This window comes from Mya arenaria, chromosome 4 (assembly GCF_026914265.1).
Source record: "Mya arenaria isolate MELC-2E11 chromosome 4, ASM2691426v1".
Lineage (NCBI taxonomy): Eukaryota > Metazoa > Mollusca > Bivalvia > Myida > Myidae > Mya > Mya arenaria.
The window spans coordinates 49,140,686-49,157,603 of record NC_069125.1 but is presented as its reverse complement, the minus strand read 5'-3'; the positions used below and the strand labels follow the sequence as shown (position 1 = coordinate 49,157,603).

At 35.1% G+C, this 16,918-nt stretch overlaps 1 protein-coding gene across 1 annotated transcript; it reads left to right on the top strand.

The window, feature by feature from the left end:
- Window positions 1-400: 400 nt before the first annotated feature.
- Window positions 401-13,040, top strand: LOC128230572 (involucrin-like). The gene is made up of 9 exons (XM_052942977.1): window positions 401-502; window positions 3,407-3,560; window positions 3,796-4,217; window positions 5,134-5,569; window positions 5,745-5,809; window positions 7,661-7,768; window positions 8,196-8,276; window positions 9,280-9,492; window positions 11,584-13,040. The coding sequence occupies exons 2-9, from the start codon at window positions 3,410-3,412 to the stop codon at window positions 11,629-11,631; spliced, it is 1,524 nt and encodes a 507-aa protein (XP_052798937.1). The 5' UTR covers window positions 401-502; window positions 3,407-3,409; the 3' UTR covers window positions 11,632-13,040.
- The last annotated feature ends 3,878 nt before the right edge of the window (window positions 13,041-16,918 follow it).

The window sequence follows — 16,918 nt, the reverse complement described above, 5'->3', positions numbered from 1 at the left end:
TGGTCAAGCCTTGGAATTTATTTACATAAGTTTCTAAGCAGGAACACGCATTGAAAAAAAAACCCATAGCGCTTTCACTTAGAGAAAAAATATCAACGCCGGAAAAAACACACGAAGGTACGCTGTTACATTTAACTGAGACTGAGTATGCGAGCGTAATATGACACCATTCAAATAATTTAATATTCAATCGCAGAGCGGCATGATCGATGACTTTAAAATAAGAGGATTTGCAGCAGTGACACCTTGACTGGTACCCTACGTTGGTAAAAATCCTTTTTTGGGGGGAGAAAAGAGAATGAGGGAATTGGTATAGTAACAGTCTAGTATCACTAGTCATTTTGGACGATTTGACTAAATCATTTTTATCTAGATCAGTCGACGCTTTGTAAACATTGCGCAAGAGGGATCGAAAAGGAAACTGGAAACTAAAACACGAAATTAAGATTAAAAATAATTGATAGAATTCGAAGCAATTTCTGTATTCATACAGAGATCGCAGGTAATATATTAACATTTGTTATGATTATTTTACACTGTCAGCAGTACATATTAAGGATATAATTACAATAAAAGTCTAAACCAAATTAAATCGAATAATTGAAAAAGAAAATGGGATTCAGAATATTCTATTATGTGATTTGTATTCCTTTTGTTTAATATACTGGTTGACAGTACAAATTCAAATAGGATACAAATCCAGAACACCATTTAAAACATGTGTGTGTTCAGGGGTTTGATAAGTTTGATTATCTAGCATGACTTATGAAGTTTCTCCTAGTTTCGTTGAGTATTTTTGAAAAATGCCATTCAATGTTTTAATGTACTTGAAGATTAAAATGTAATATGTGGGGGAATGATGTTCACCATGTTCATTTCTATAATTTTCCCCACTTTAAACCGCGCCAGAACAGAACAAAGCTACTGGTACAAACTCTTCCTAAAGGCGTGAAAGGCCTTTCGCAGGTATATTTTAGTATCAATTAACTTATCAAAAATGCTTTAACAAACACTCAATATTCCAGTGACCTAATTATCAATTTGGGGGATGAGATTGTTTACCCTTGCAATTGGGTGAAAGCCATTCTGCGAGCATGGTACAATTTAGAATGCTCTACATGTATATGTGTACCAACAATACATGTACCTGTTAAAATACCTGCATATTACGGAAAGCCGCATCGTGGCAATAGGCCCTGTGCATGTTTTCAGATGCCATGTGTGCTAGCAGCCAATGAGCGAGGTGATAACGCACGCCACTGTTAGCCACTGCAGAAAATATACCGGGGATGACGCAAATTTTCCCGCGATGGCTCAATCTTTCATGCAATGGCAATGCAAAAAATGTGTGTTTGATAGTCTAGTGTATTATTGTTTCAATGATACAAAATTTGGATTATTTTCTGTACTTGTTAATGATGCACATGTTTTCGGTGAACAGGACCTAGGGTTTTAGACATGGAACATGGTGCTGCAGAAAAAGGACTGGGGACTAAGGGAGAAAAGGGCGCACTGTATCTGGCATTTAAAATTATTATTATAAATTTCACCAAAAACTAGTAGGCATTGAGCTTAATTGAAGTAATAATAGGTTTCAACTGCAAAATATGTCAAGCTTGTATGAATTTATAATAAATTAAGCTTTAATAGATCAAAATAAAATTTTGATTATCCCTAGCATTTAATTCTATGGAGGCAGGAGGGTACACTGATGCTGGTCTCCATGAGGGCAGAAGGGTGCTACCAAAAAGGACAGGGTGCAGCACCCTTCCATTACTAGTTAGCTAATACCAGGTAGTTCCAGAAGGCGAGTTGTTTTCGGACTGCTGTAGTTCTCGGACAGTCACGATTTGCACCTCATTTAGGAAATTACATTCCAAGCACCTGGTTATTATCAATCAGGCGCTTAAAATGTCTCAGCATGTAACAACTCTTTTCATCAGACAAGGTTTATTTGAAGTTAAATAGCAAAAGTTTCAGGTTAATTACAAAATCTTAAATTACTTCTGGGATTACTACAAGGATTAAAAAGAACATGACAACAGGAAAAACAGACTAAAGACATGTAAAACAATTTAGCTGACTTTTTATCGACATTTTACATTGTTATCAGGAAAAGCTTATTTTACAGTTGATTTCATGACTATGCGACATACAAGGTTTGTCAGGCTATGCGACATACAAGGTATGTCAGGCTATATAGCTGTTGTGCTATGACAATGAAAGTAAATTTGAATTGTGATTATTGTATTAAAATAAGAAAATGTCAGGAAAAAGATACAGGATTACATATAAATGTAATATGATTTGGCAAGTTTAACTTGATGAAGAAATGCCACACAACCAAATAAATTAATTGCAAACAATGTGGTACTTCAGTTAGTAAGTTCCCAGGCATTGTACACATTGATACCAAGTTTGTCAGTTTTCGACAATTTTTTTTTTGCTGTTTATCATATGGAGTACAGTCCCTTTAAGGAAGTGTCAAAGATCTACTGTTATCAAACTAAAATTTTTTCGATAACCTTAATAGAAGCCAAAGTACATCAACTCAAGATATTTAATTTCACTTAGTTTTGCATTATTCTAACAGAGGAAGAGCTGAAGTTTATTGTTAAAATATATATATATTCAAAAACCAGGAGAATGTTGTTTAAAATCTGTTATAATAACTTAAAATGTACCCCTTAAAGGTTTCAATATTGTGATGATGTAAACATGTGATCTAGTTTGAAATATCTTAACATCATCAAACTTTTTTACCCAGGTTTGGGTCAGATTTGTTTTTCAATTGGAAACGCTTATATACAATATGTAACATATGAAGGTCAAGTTGATGTATATAACAATAAGGCTGTCAATGTTAAAACGGCAATATAAACCATGGCACCCAATGTACCATGCTGTTAATAATTGTAACACAAATGTTCACCAGCATTAGATAACATTCTTGCATGGCATTATGCTTACAAGTGTCATTGTACTCACAAGTATGATATGTCTTATGGCATTATGCTAATGAGTGTGATACCGGGGTATGTCTTATGGCATTATGCTAATGAGTGTGATACCGGGGTATGTCTTATGGCATTATGCTAATGAGTGTGATACCGGGGTATGTCTTATGGCATTGTGCTAATGAGTGTGTTATGTCTTATGACATTGTGCTAATACATGTGTTATGTCTTATGGTACTGTGCTAATGAGTTTGATATGTCTTATGGCATTGTGCTAATGAGTGGGATATGTCTTATGGCATTGTTCAAATGAGTGGGATATGTCTTATTGCATTGTGCTATACAAATGTGATCTGTCTTATGGAATTGTGCAATAAGAGTGTGATATGTCCGGTTTTTAGAACTTTTTATGGATATCATGATTAACCATATCATAATTTTCTGTCTAGACCATGCTAACAATGGCACAATGCAATACTGGAGATTTCTGGACAGCAACAGGGAATGGAAATACCCACAGAACAGAATCTCCAATGGATATGGATGATCCTTTCAACAGCGCTTCTCCATCCTACGGCCAACATCATCAGCAGCAGCGTACGGGTATGACCTAGTTTTTCCAGATGCATTTTATAGAGTTCTTTAGATGTGATGTAAAGTGCTTGCTTATATTTTGCTTGCGGTTTATATTCAGAAAAATAGTAACTTAATAACTAAAGTTTGTGATTACACATTCGGATTCATATTGTTTACTTGCATGCAAAACAAAATTTCCCATTGTACTTGAGATAATTTTGTATAAAATATTGAATTCTTGATTGCCGTTCTGTTTTCACAGTGTCCCAACAAGGACAAACAAGCCAAGGTCAGGCTGCAGCCTCCACACCACCCATGCCCCAACCAGTGCAAACAAGCCAAGGTCATGCTTCAGCCTTCTCACCACCCATGCCCCAACCAGTGCAAACAAGCCGAGGTCAAGCTGCAGCCTCCACACCACCCATGCCCCAACCAGTGCAAACAAGCCGAGGCCAGACTCCAGCCTCCACACCACCCATGCCCCAACCAGTGCAAACAAGCAGAGGCCAGGCTCCATCCTCCGCACCAACCTTTCCCCAGCCAGTGCAAACAAGCCAAAGCCAGGCTGCTGCCTCCACATCCACAATGTCCAAGCAGCCACATTGGACCATGAAAACAGCTGAACATAATGTACCTCGAACAAACAACAGTGAACATGACGAACAAATTGTTAGATTAATGCAGGTAACAAATTCTTGTTTACTAGGATTAAGTGTACATGCAATGAAGCCTTGCAAATATGAAATAAAAAGCATGATCATGATGTGTGCCATTGCCATTGTTTTTCGTCCACAAGGTTTTCCATATTGACTGCAGTGTCACACATTCCTTTCCGATATCTAACTTTCTGATTGGGTCTTTACAATTTTTTTAGAATGGTTATGGGTAAAATATGTCTGTCAAGTTTGAAAGATGGCTAGATTGCATTATTCAATCCAGAGTCAGAGTAATGGCCCTTGAATTGCCAAATTGTAAATAAGAGTATGTTTCAAGCAGGCAACATATTCAGTTCGTAGAGTTTTAGTTAGAAATGGAAAAAAAACTTTTTAAATTGTATTCAGTTTTGCACATTTTATTTTTCTTATATTTGATTGATATAATATCCATAAATTTATAAAGTACCGGTATGATAGAGAAAAATTGTCACGCTATTGCAAAATATTCCTTTTGCCAGATTTAGTATAACTGAAAAGTTCAGAACATTTTCATTCTTCTTGTTATTAAATCAACTTTATACCAACATAAAGTGATTTTTTTTTGGAATTATTTTTACCGCCTGTGCCTTGCAAAGTGGGAAAAAAGTTGACTTTGGTAAAACAGGCCAATATTGCTAATATAATGGCAAATATTTTTTTGCATACATTATGCTGTTAAAGGGTCAGTGTTGTCAAGATTTTATTTATTCTAAGAAATTCATTGCTTTTTTATTCATCAACGTAATCTGCATTTATCAAATTGGGAAAAATTTATCAAATTTGGGGAAAAATGGACAGTTTTTCGCAAGGGAAAATGCCTTTAGAAGGCAGTTAATTACACCAAAAGATATCACTGACATATGATAGTTATGTACATGTATGCTTATCAGCATTCTTATTAACAGGAAGAGTTAAACCAAGAAAGACAGAGACAGGTAGAGCAAGATCGCCTGCATTTAGAGGAAATGCTAAGAGCTGAGAGGGAAGAGCAAGATCGCCTGCATTTGGAGGAATTAATACAAGCTGAAAGGGAGGAGCAAGAGCAGCAAGACAGAATGTTTGCCCTTACAGTGCAAGAATCGTTAACCCAGGAAGAAATAGCGAAAAGGGGTGGCCAACATGTTAGAAACAGAGGACGGAGAGGTGTTTTGCATCAAAATAGGGGTCACAGATCTCAAGGAATGACCAGAGGTCTGGGTCAAGAGAGGACAAATCAGGAGACTATTGACCAAGAGTTGGCCCTTTCTCTACAGAGGGAGGAGGATGCAAGGGATGGGGCCGGGAACAGAGGAGGTTTGGCTGGGCCTACTATGGTTCCCCCAGTAGCTCCACAATCTGCAGGTAATGGGTATTATTTCATTTAAGTATGTAAATGTCAATGAAATGTTAGTCTGCCCAGGAAATTGCTAAATTCAATTGCATTGAAGTATTCATAACTGCCAATAAAACCTTACAGAGACTAACAAAACATTGCATAATTATTTGGTGTACTTTCAAATTTGAACTTTATGTACAGGTATTCTGCAGGATTATCATCAAATGCAACAGGAAAGGAGAAGAACTCGCCAGGAAATACAACAGGTTTGTGTATTTGTATCTCAATATAAAAAAATAATCACATATTACTAAAATGCTGCTGCTGCGGCCGCATACGACATCTGAAAACATGCATGCGGCATCCCTACATTTTACATTAAGAATTCTTTCATGTGTCACAGGTTTTTTATTATTCCTGAATATTTACACTTCTGCAATTTAATGTATATATATCTATCATTTTAACTACATGTACATTCATATTTCTCTGATACTGGAAAACTACATTTGTGATTGCTTTTATGAGTTTTATTCTTGTAAGATGCTTTAACATTAATGAAACAAATGATGTCATTGATACTTTTACTCCTGAAACATTTCATGTTGAACCAGGTTTCTTTAACAGTAAGGTCCTGGTTATTAAATGAGGTTTGGCATTGATTCGAGGGCGGGAGCGTGTTCGGGAGTGCAGGTTTCTGCTCAATAACTTTAGTTTGTTTATCTTTGTTAAGTAATGATTAAACTTGGTGTGAATGTAGCTGATGACTGCTTTCGGAATTGGTAGGTTCAAGGTCAGTATAACCTACAATAGGAAAATGATTTATGCTCAATAGCTTAATTAAGAAATGAATTACAATGTTGAAACTTGGTTTACAGCAAGCTAATGTGTAGATATAGCTTGGTATTGTATTTGAGGTCAATGGAGTGAAGGTACCTGCTACTAGAAATAGAAAAATGTTTTCCTCTCAAACGCTCTTGTTCGATTTTGTGTATCTATAGTGATGCAGTCTGTTGTGTTTGTATAGTGATGAGACTTGTGTATGAGGTTTATTTAAAGAGGTACCTTGTGCAGGAGTGTGGGGCTAGGAGAGGCAAGGTCAGACTTGATGTAACAGTAAAAATAAATGTTTTTCACTCAATGTAAAAATAACCTACAGTGATGAAGTTAAGTACAGGATATATCAAATGAAGATGTATATTGGGCTGGATTACTTTTGGGGACAGTTGAGTCTTGATGGCTGGTGCTTAAAATGAAATGAAAGGGTTATGCTCATTAACTCAATTTAAGGATATCTTTAAATATACATGTAGTGATGAAACAATTAAGGATGTCCATGTGAAGATCTATGTTCAGATTGATTGCTATTGGGGTTAGTAGGGTCAAGGTCAGTTAAATAGGAAAATGTTGAGGTGAAGCACATAGAAGGCTCATTTAAAGACGTACTATGGAATAACAATTGGGCTCTAGTTAGTAACTGGAGTTTTAAATAAATTTCAAGTTATCAACATTCGAAGATTGTGTAACATTTACCTTTGGATTGCTTTTTGGTTCAGGGTAAATATCATTAACTTAAAAAAGAAATAAATGTTTTTTATTAAATAACAGGAGTTAGGGAATGACTTATTATAATGGAACTAAGAGTGTAGACTTTCCATTGTGTTACTGAAATTTTTGGCCATGCCTTATTACTTCATTAATTCAGTTTAGAATGATGCAGAGTGATTAAACTTAGTATATGGCAAGCTTAGAAAAAAATAGGTTGGAAGGAATATTGGGAAGTTCACTGCTTTTAATTCGATTCCCCAAAAAATAAATTCGCCAAATTTCTAGAGTTTCAAAATTAGTGTTGCAATATTTCATAAGTGACAAAAAAATTGAAATGAATATTTATGCCAGGTTTAGAATTTGTGCCCTGACCGGTTCGCGAAAAATTATAAATATCAAACTCTTGTAAAAGTGAATCAATCCATAGTTTTCTACACAATACTAAAAATATGCTAGAACATGTCGAGGGGTGAATGCGAAAAGGTTCTAAGTGACATTAAATAAAGAAGCAGATAGAACCTTTTCGCTTTCACCCCTCGATGTGTGCTATTCCAACATTTCATTTCCAGGCAGTGGCCGCCCGTCAACAAGAGTTACAGCATCATCGACAATCTCAGCTCCGAGACCTTAATGAGGCACAGCTGGAGTTCCAGAACCACCATAGGAGACTATGGCAGGTACACAGCAGGCATGGGGTTGGGTTTTCATTGTGTAATCAGTTACATGGAGATGATAAAACACAGTGTTTTATATTTATGCTACCATCTTTTGTTGCCGACGCAAAATACTAAAACCAAACTCACTTTACGTGTCACCTCTGTTGTGGCAATAAATGAAATAAACACTTTACCATCATAGTATTTGTAAGTGACAGACTAATACACTAAATTACTAATACTACTATGACAAAACAACACATGTTCATAATATTTGACTGGGTAATCAAGTGTTCCTATATGGTTCTTTTGATACTTTGTTTGTTGTTAAATCAATTGAAACAATAGCCTCACTGTAGGAAACTTATTGTAATTAGGACCTAAATGCGTGGAAAGGATCACTACTGTGGCATTATTATTGTATATGTACTGCTACTTCCTGTTACAGATGGGCAGAAGAGGGAACTTTGTCAGGGTTCCTGCAATGTTTGACGTCCCTGGCTTGAGTAATGTAGGAAATAGTTATGAGGTAAGATATAGCTTATCCATTTATAGAGAGAACATATAAATTACTTCAGTTTTTAAAAAGTAATAATAATATGTAAGTTGAGAATACTGTTTTCTGATTTTGAATTCTGCATTTTTACAGTCACACATTATTTAACAGTTCCGCAATAAAGTTAGGCCTTCCGTCTTCAACATCTGCTCAATGACATCTTTTACGTGATAAAAAATGCAGCTTTTTAAGTATGCAGATGACAATACTCTTTATGTGGTTGATTAAAGTCATGATGTTGCTAAGACCACTCTTGAAGAAGAGAGTAATATGTTTTTAACTGGTTTTCTAACAATCAAATGCATGCTAGCCCTGACAAATTTCAAGCAATTTCAGTTGGCTCAAGTCTGTTTAAGAAATAAAACAATTGAATAATTTTGTTATACTTAATCACACTGTTTGTGAAGAGCAAGTTAAACTTTTAGGCGATGAGGTTGATTAATGAGTTTATTAAATTTTGATGCCCAGATTTCTTCAAAGATTAAGCATTTTTTTTGTAGCAAGACCAACGCTGAAAAACTAGAAAAGATATTCAAAACAGAGCTTATAAATGTTTTAGTGGTAACACCGCAATTTACGAAAATCAGCTTTTGTAATTACTTGCTTCAATATTTTTACCTATTTAAGACTATAATTATGCTTTATTTCCAGGCCACAAGCTCATTGTTATGTTTTGATATGTCATGTATGTTTGTTATTTATATCGGAAAATTGCTCATTGAGCGAATGTTTTTTGTTATCATATACCCGACTTGAAATAAAAATTCATGTATCTTGTATTTTCTTATAAGCTTCTTTGGTATGCAATTATTGGTTCATCAATACCACTTCAGGTTTGTGTTAAATTCAGACCATTTTTATCTACTGGGATCTTAATCAAAGAATAGGGAGTAGATCTAAAGCCAGAAAACTGCAAAATATCCATTTTGAATGTAATCCTTATAATGAATGTTTCTAATAAAGTTTGTACAAACAGTCTCTGTTAGAACTGGGAGCGCGCCTGGGTAATGTTAGTAGAGGCCTAACCATAGAGGAGTGCTCCACACTTCCGACCGAGAGGTACACACAGAGAGACGGAGATACCGCGGACTGCAGCGTGTGTATGGAGGAATACAAGACTGGAGATACACAGAAAAGATTGCCCTGTCTCCATATATTCCATGACTCCTGTATTGACCCATGGTTAAAAGTAGGTTCACTTCATACTTCTGATATGTTTTCACTTTTTGTTCGTTTATTCAACTTTTATCAAGCAGGTAAACCCAAAAGTTTAGCCCTTTTTATAAGAAATATACCAAAGATCTTCAGATAAAAAATACTGACTGCGTTCGAAGGATTTATAAGACATTTTTATGATGATGGCATTAGTTAATACCTAGAAAATACACATTTATGACAATTACAGAAGAACCAGAACATCCTTAATTGCACTGGCGAAATGAAATAGAACAGTGTACTTTAAAATACAGAGTCATTGTTTAGGCATCATTTTCAGGACTTACTAAAATATTCACCAGTCAGTTGTAACCACGGCCCCCAGGTCCGGGGGGATAGTCGGGGAAATGGGCCGTGTTTTTACCTTTCAGGTGGCCCCGCAGTGCCGGGTGATTGCGGTGGTTTTGTCTTCGCGCAAAATAGAGCGGGAAATGGGCCTAACAAGAATTTTAGCCGGGGTTGCATGGACCGAAAGTCAAAGTCCTCGCTATTCCCCGGAGGGGAGCCGTGGTTACAATTGACTGGTGCATTACTTTGTGGAAAAGTTAAACAAAAAGCGAAAAATAAACAGAAAGAGGTTTTAAACTCAATATGATTTGCATTATTCTTAATACATATACATTAGCTGCATACTCCAAATAATAATGTTCGGGTTAATTCCTAGATTCTCTACTACTTTCAAGATAGCATGGCTTTTTGATACGTATACTCGATTTTAATAAAACAATACCATAGATAACATGTTTTTCGGAAGAAAGGCATATGTTACTAGATAAGGGAATGATGTTTGGCAGTCGGATATTCTTGTGAAAAATGTTTGTCTAAAAATTGTATCTGGATTGTAACTTGGCCATGATTTTTTTTTTAAATGACTTAGAACAAAAAGATAACAATAAAAAGACGGTGTTTCGCGTGCAATACCCTTGTTTTTAGGTCAAAGTCATACTCAAATGCCTTTGACCAAAATTCCTTGTATTTTTGCTTGTACGTTGTGTAGTCCTGATAAGGGATACTTTAAAGATTATTTTGCACAAATGTTCACTCTGAGGAGGGGAAGTGTCGCGATCAAGACCCATGCCAGCAGGTCGAAGGTCACATTCAAGGGTCATTAATCAAAATTCATTGTAATTTGGCTTTTCAGGCCTGTTACTTGGATATACTTTTTGGAATTTTAATATTTTTGGCAAAATGTTAAACATATAGAGCTAGTATATAGCATGTAAAGCATTATGTAAATTGTGAAAGGTCATGGTCACATTTGGTTATTGGTCTAAATTACTTGATTTTTGCTTATCGGGTGTTAAGCTTGGCCATGCATTTGGAATTTTTACACAAATGTGTACGTCCATCAATAACTGGTTTAATTTGCCCAAACATTCTGATTGCCTTTGTTGAACTCATGGTTTTCGTCGCATTGAGGCGTGTCATGTCTGCTTATTGTATGGACACATTTTTGAGCCATCAAATTTGCCTTAAAACACAATTATATCAAAATGTATTGTCCTAATTAAAATGCAATCATACCGTTGCGTGACTTCATACATGTCAAGGTACACAACATTGATGACATAAAGTAGCCATTTGAATGCCTTATACAATGTAGTTGCTATATTTGAAACAATTGCACGAACAGTTTCTAATAGTATCTCACAAACACAAACTACTGTTCCATTGATTTTTAAATAATATGCTTTAAAGAAGTACATTCCTTGGCCAAAACTTCAGCTTTGCATCGCTCTACAAACTTCCGTCAAGTCGAAACTTTGGCCAAGGATTGCGTCATTTAAATACAAGCAAGTCTAAAATAGTTCACTTATGTAGAAGCAGAAAATAGCATAGCTTTTTATAGGCTTAGAAATGTTTTCATGTTTTTTTCCTGCTAAAAAAGTCATTTAGAAATAAACGTCACCTTCTTGTTTGTTAACATCGGTTGTGACCCGTGGTGACCCACGTGATAACTCCTTTAAAGTCACGTGATTCGTTATCCTGGTATTATTATTTGATCTCTGTATTGCTTTAGAGATTTTCTTCTATACCACTTTACATATCTGGCTTTAACTTTCAGGACAACGCAACATGTCCGGTGTGCAGAGAGGTCGTTAAAGTTTCCTGACTCCAGATGAGCGGCGCGTTAAATTAACATAATGTTTTCCTGAAAAATCAAAGTGATTGTGATACAAATATAGTGATATACAGTGAACATAAATAGTTGTGCAACTTTTATGTAGGGATGGTACGGTTGTGGGCAGCGGCTATGATTACAAGCAAGTCATATTTAATTCAGCTTCACAATATATTCTTAGCATATAATGTGTGTCTGTATTTAATATAGTTATAATTATTTCATGCCTTTTCTTCATGGTGTAATAGTTATATTCAAAGACGGGACTCGTATTAATGGTTTATGTAGTCTGTAAACCTTGAACATTATTAGTTAAGTTATATTCCTATTATAAGAACTTTTTTTCGTTTCATTTTTGAGTAACCACATGCAGTGATTTATTTTAAATGTGCTTTAGGGCATCCCACAATATTCTTACAATAATTTATTTATAACCATGGATCTTGAGAGTTCAAAGCATAGCTTTGTTGACATTTTATTCAAAAACAATTTTGTCTAATGCTAATGTATAGGAATAATAGATCTTTTTAAAAAAAGACGGGTATATAACATTGGATAAGCATAAAAATGAATCACTGCCTGTTCATGTTTATTGTATTTAATGTATATAATATTATATTGGCCATTCAAATTGTTTAGAGTCATTTAAGATATTAGAATGTACTGTTGTATAATTGATATGATTCATTTCTTCAACTGCATTCGTCTAATTGCTAAAATGCAGCTGTTATTTATTACTTCCCAAGACTGGATCCTTCTTTAAAGAAATAACACAGAATGATTTTTATCTCCACACATGATTTTTCCCATAGAGCAAGAACAAGAGAGTCACGGAGCTATCACCAACGCTCGTCTGGTTCTGTTGAATAAGGGGCATTATATGACTTTTTTAAGCACGGGCTATGGGTCTTCATATACATGTGCATATTGTTTCTGGCTACAATATGTACCAAGCTTCATTCGAATATCATTAAAAAAAATTGAGTAATGGCAAAAGTTAAAGTTTACAATACGACAAAACCAAGACTGTCAAAGTACCCAGATTTTTTATCTGCGAAAAACAGATGAGCTTAACTACCCGTTTTCAAATTAGTTACTTCTTAACGACTTGTTGTTATGTCTTTAAACTCAATATGCACATTGATCATGGTCAGTAAATGAGCCCAGCTGGTATTTGGGTCAAGGTAATGGCTACCATCACTTCATTGGCGCTCCAAACAGGCAACACATCCAAACGTTTGTGCACCTTATGTATTAATTTTCCTACTTTGAATGAAAAAGTGCAATTCTGTTTTTCTGTTTTGTATACACTGTTATGTTTTAGTTATCTTTACTCCTTATTGCCCATTATCTTGTCATCATTATTTATCTGTGATAAAAATTAAAATATAGAAAAACTTGATTGCTTTGCCCAATTTTCCAAACTAAAATTTCATAAATGCAAAGAATTACTATTGCCTAATAAAAAGACAATCCACTTGTGCAAAGGATTAATTAAAAACGAAGTCACTTAAATTTCAACATGATTTTAGTTCAGCTCAATAGTGATATCCTGAATATGTTGAACAGTTGTCAAGCCCATTATCTGCTATTCTGTATCATCCAAGACGAGCCCAACAAGATTCAGTCAGTGATTGGTTAACAAGGAGGTCAAGAAAGTAAGCTGCCGGATGAAAAAGAGCTTCAAGAAAACACAGAATTAAAACAGTCAGATATTGAATTTCATCAGAAAATGGAAAATAGCTTTTCACAAATGACCCTGTAGACCCACACACAGAGAATATAATCTATTTTCCTCTAAATAATTCTGGAATTTCACCAAGAGTTTGAAATGTATCAGTATTGGGGTTGCACCATGTAAGTCATGAGATAAAATTTCGAATGAGGAAACAAAAGCAAATATTTATAAAGTGTACCTCATTATTGCACTATTACGGTCAAAGTCCCCACCCAACTATGCCACACATCAATATGTCACATTCTTGCGTTGAAAAGCTCCTTCAAGATCTCAATTCTCATAAAGTCGCTGATCCAGACAAGCGCCAGACTAGAATATTAAAACAACGTTCCTTTGAACTATCCCCAGTATTTTGTTTTCGAAGAATCAGTAGATTATGTTATTATTCCAAGTGACTAAGACCTGCCAATATTCAAGAAGGGTAATAAAACCCAGCAAACTACAGGCCCATGTCTCTGACAATAGTCTCATGTAACTTTTTGAACACATTATCACGACTTGACTTGAAACATCTAAGCTTTAACATCATACTTGTAAAAGTTTACAAATGCTTAGCAATCGGTTTCGTAAATAAGTTCATGTGCATCGCAACTCATTCTTACCATTAACGACCTTCCTAAAAATATAGGTAACCAAGAACAGTATAACAATATATTACTATTATTACTTAATTTGTCCAAAGCGTTAGACAAATTGTCATACCAGAGGCTACTATATATTGTATGGGTATATACAGACATGCGAAGACACTTTAAAGCACTTCTGATCGACCGTGATCAACTCCAACAATAAGAGGCCGACTGAATGATGGAATTCCATCCATGGAAGTCCCCCATATATAACAAAATGTAAACCTCATTCCGAATTTAAAACTTGACTTGCTGAAATGATACCAATTAAGTAAATATTGTTTCCAATTATATTGGTACAAACATGCGGAGTGATATTGTTATATTTCACGTTTGTAGACAAATAAGTGACAGTTACAAGCATGTGAAATAAAATATACATAGCTTTGTTGAAACGTAATACAAATGTCATACATGTGACATATTCGTAATAATTCCTCACACGTAGGTGTTGTGATATTCCCGTACACATTTTCCCCACCTCTTAGTACCACCGACATTTTCACAATTCGTGTTTATCTCTCTTTATCTTATTAATGTAATACTGAGTAAATGTCAGTTCGCAAGCGTAACCTTAATCAAAAGGTACTGCTCTTTCTTATTATCATTATTAAGGAATGCAGTTCTAAAAACAGAGGTGCACTTTTTTAAACTATAAAATAGAGATGTACCTCTGTATTTAAAGCTGAGTTTATATCCTTAAAGGTGCACACTCACAGATTGAAGGTTTTGACTTTTTTATTGTTTTTGTCTTGGAATGAGCCAATTTTATGCAAAAACTGGAATCTATTTTCATCTGTTAGATATATGTTTTTTCATTCATTTCTATATTCAAAATTGGGCAAGGATACGTATAATGTGTTTTTTCTTTATGTTATCGTATTAATAAAGATGTGAAGATTAAACATATTTATATGGCACTGCATTCTCCGATTTCCCAAATAAGCCCTCATAATTGTGATATTAGATAAAATAACGAGTTATGCTTACGTTTTATAATGATGTCCGTTCTTTTGCTCTAGCTCGGCAGTGTCATTGGCTCTTTTTTATATACAGCTTCTAAAAGAGCTGGAGCCACTGTTTCGCACGCGTGGGGTAGAAACAGGTCGTTTTTTTGGAGAACAATTAGATCAGAGAATATGCAGACTATGTGAACTAGGCCAAATTAAAGACAAAAAGTATTTTCTACATGTATTTCAATGCAATCTATATAATAATTTGTGATTGTTGTACCTTGATCAAATACATCCTGAAATTGTGAATATGAACACTAAATTTAACACTCTAATGTTCTTATATACTCGAAAACTGTCCAAATTTACTGTAAGTGCATATTTGAAACGACGAAGTATAATATATTCGTAGCGACTATTATTTAACATTGAAATGATTTGTATATGGTTAACAGAGAATAGCAGAGGACGCCAGATTGTAGTTCTAAATGGCTACATGTACAGCCTGAAATCCAGAAAACGGCAGAATCGCTACTGGAATTGTGTCAACCAAATATGCGATGCGAAAATCAACACGAAGAATGATCTTTCTACTAAAATCGCTGGTGAACACAGTCACACAAGAGAGATGACAGCGCCTTCGTTGTCGCAGACATCCTAAGTGGTCTGAGAAAGCAGGTACGGGGATCAACACAATGGTAGAAAGCAGCGGTTAAGGAAGCGGGTCTACCGTGAGCTGGAGCCAAGGCCCATCAGGCTTAAGCAGCACTAGCTGCAAACAGGCGATATGGATATAATGACATATGTTGATGCTGCTCCCCATTTTGTATAAAACTGAAGTCAATGTGTGTGGCGTTATTAAATTTAAGAACAACTTTCTCAAAACTATAAACGCAACTTTTTCTGCACTGTATAGCAATTTTCGTCAATTATCACCCATCAACTCTATTAATAAACACACCATACATCTCCCCGACCCCAACGTCAATTTCTACAGGAAAAAATAGCGGTTGGGAAAGTGGGAACACAACGTGAATGCATTATTTCTTGAATTCAGCATGAACAATTTCATGTGCCATTTGAAGCGATAAATTATTTATTTGGATTTTAAAAATTGGCACAAGATAAGGTTTTCATGCAGCTTAAGATGACGGTCTTCAATAAGTGACTTACTTGCGTGATGGCAATAAAAATAGTTCCATACGGGTACTTTTTTTATCTTTGCCCGTGGGCAAGTTAAGGATTTACAGCATGGTCAAATATTTGGATCTATTTGTCTGGGGAGAGAGAAAAGGTTTTCTTTCATTCTTTTCTGTGAAATATGGATTTTTATCAGTGAAATAACAACAGTGGGAATATCAATTTGATATATTCCCTGCAAACTAAGGAGTAAATATGAAAACTTGTTTTTAAAATCGATTGCTGACTTCCCCTTTATCAAAACAAAACACGTCTTTCTTGAACCAGAAAATGTTGCCAAAATATTTTGAAATTTATAAGAGGTTGCATTAGTTTAAGTGAAGATATGTTTGGAGATTCATAACTTACCGTTTATCAGAAAAAAAATGTAATCCTTTTTTTCGTTGTCTTGAACTTTAAACTGAATGTTCGAACAGTTGCTTTCTCACAAAAAAAAAAAAACAGACGAAAACAACTGCTCGAACATACATCAGACGTTATATCATCGTTTAAATATATTTTTAAACTTTTTGTTGTTGTAATATGTAAAACGAACTTCCAGGAAAATTCACAGAACATTTAACATATCAAATGATGAGTTGTTTTACCCCACCAGCGCTTCAAAATATTTCAACAACCATGCGTCGTCTTCACTCTTTACCTGTAAAACGACCTGTCTCCAAGCAAATCAGACTGGTCTCCTACAGTGAGGGCTCATTGAATTCCGATTTATCATGAGACAGACTCTAAAACTAGGAAACAAGTTTAATCCACTGATT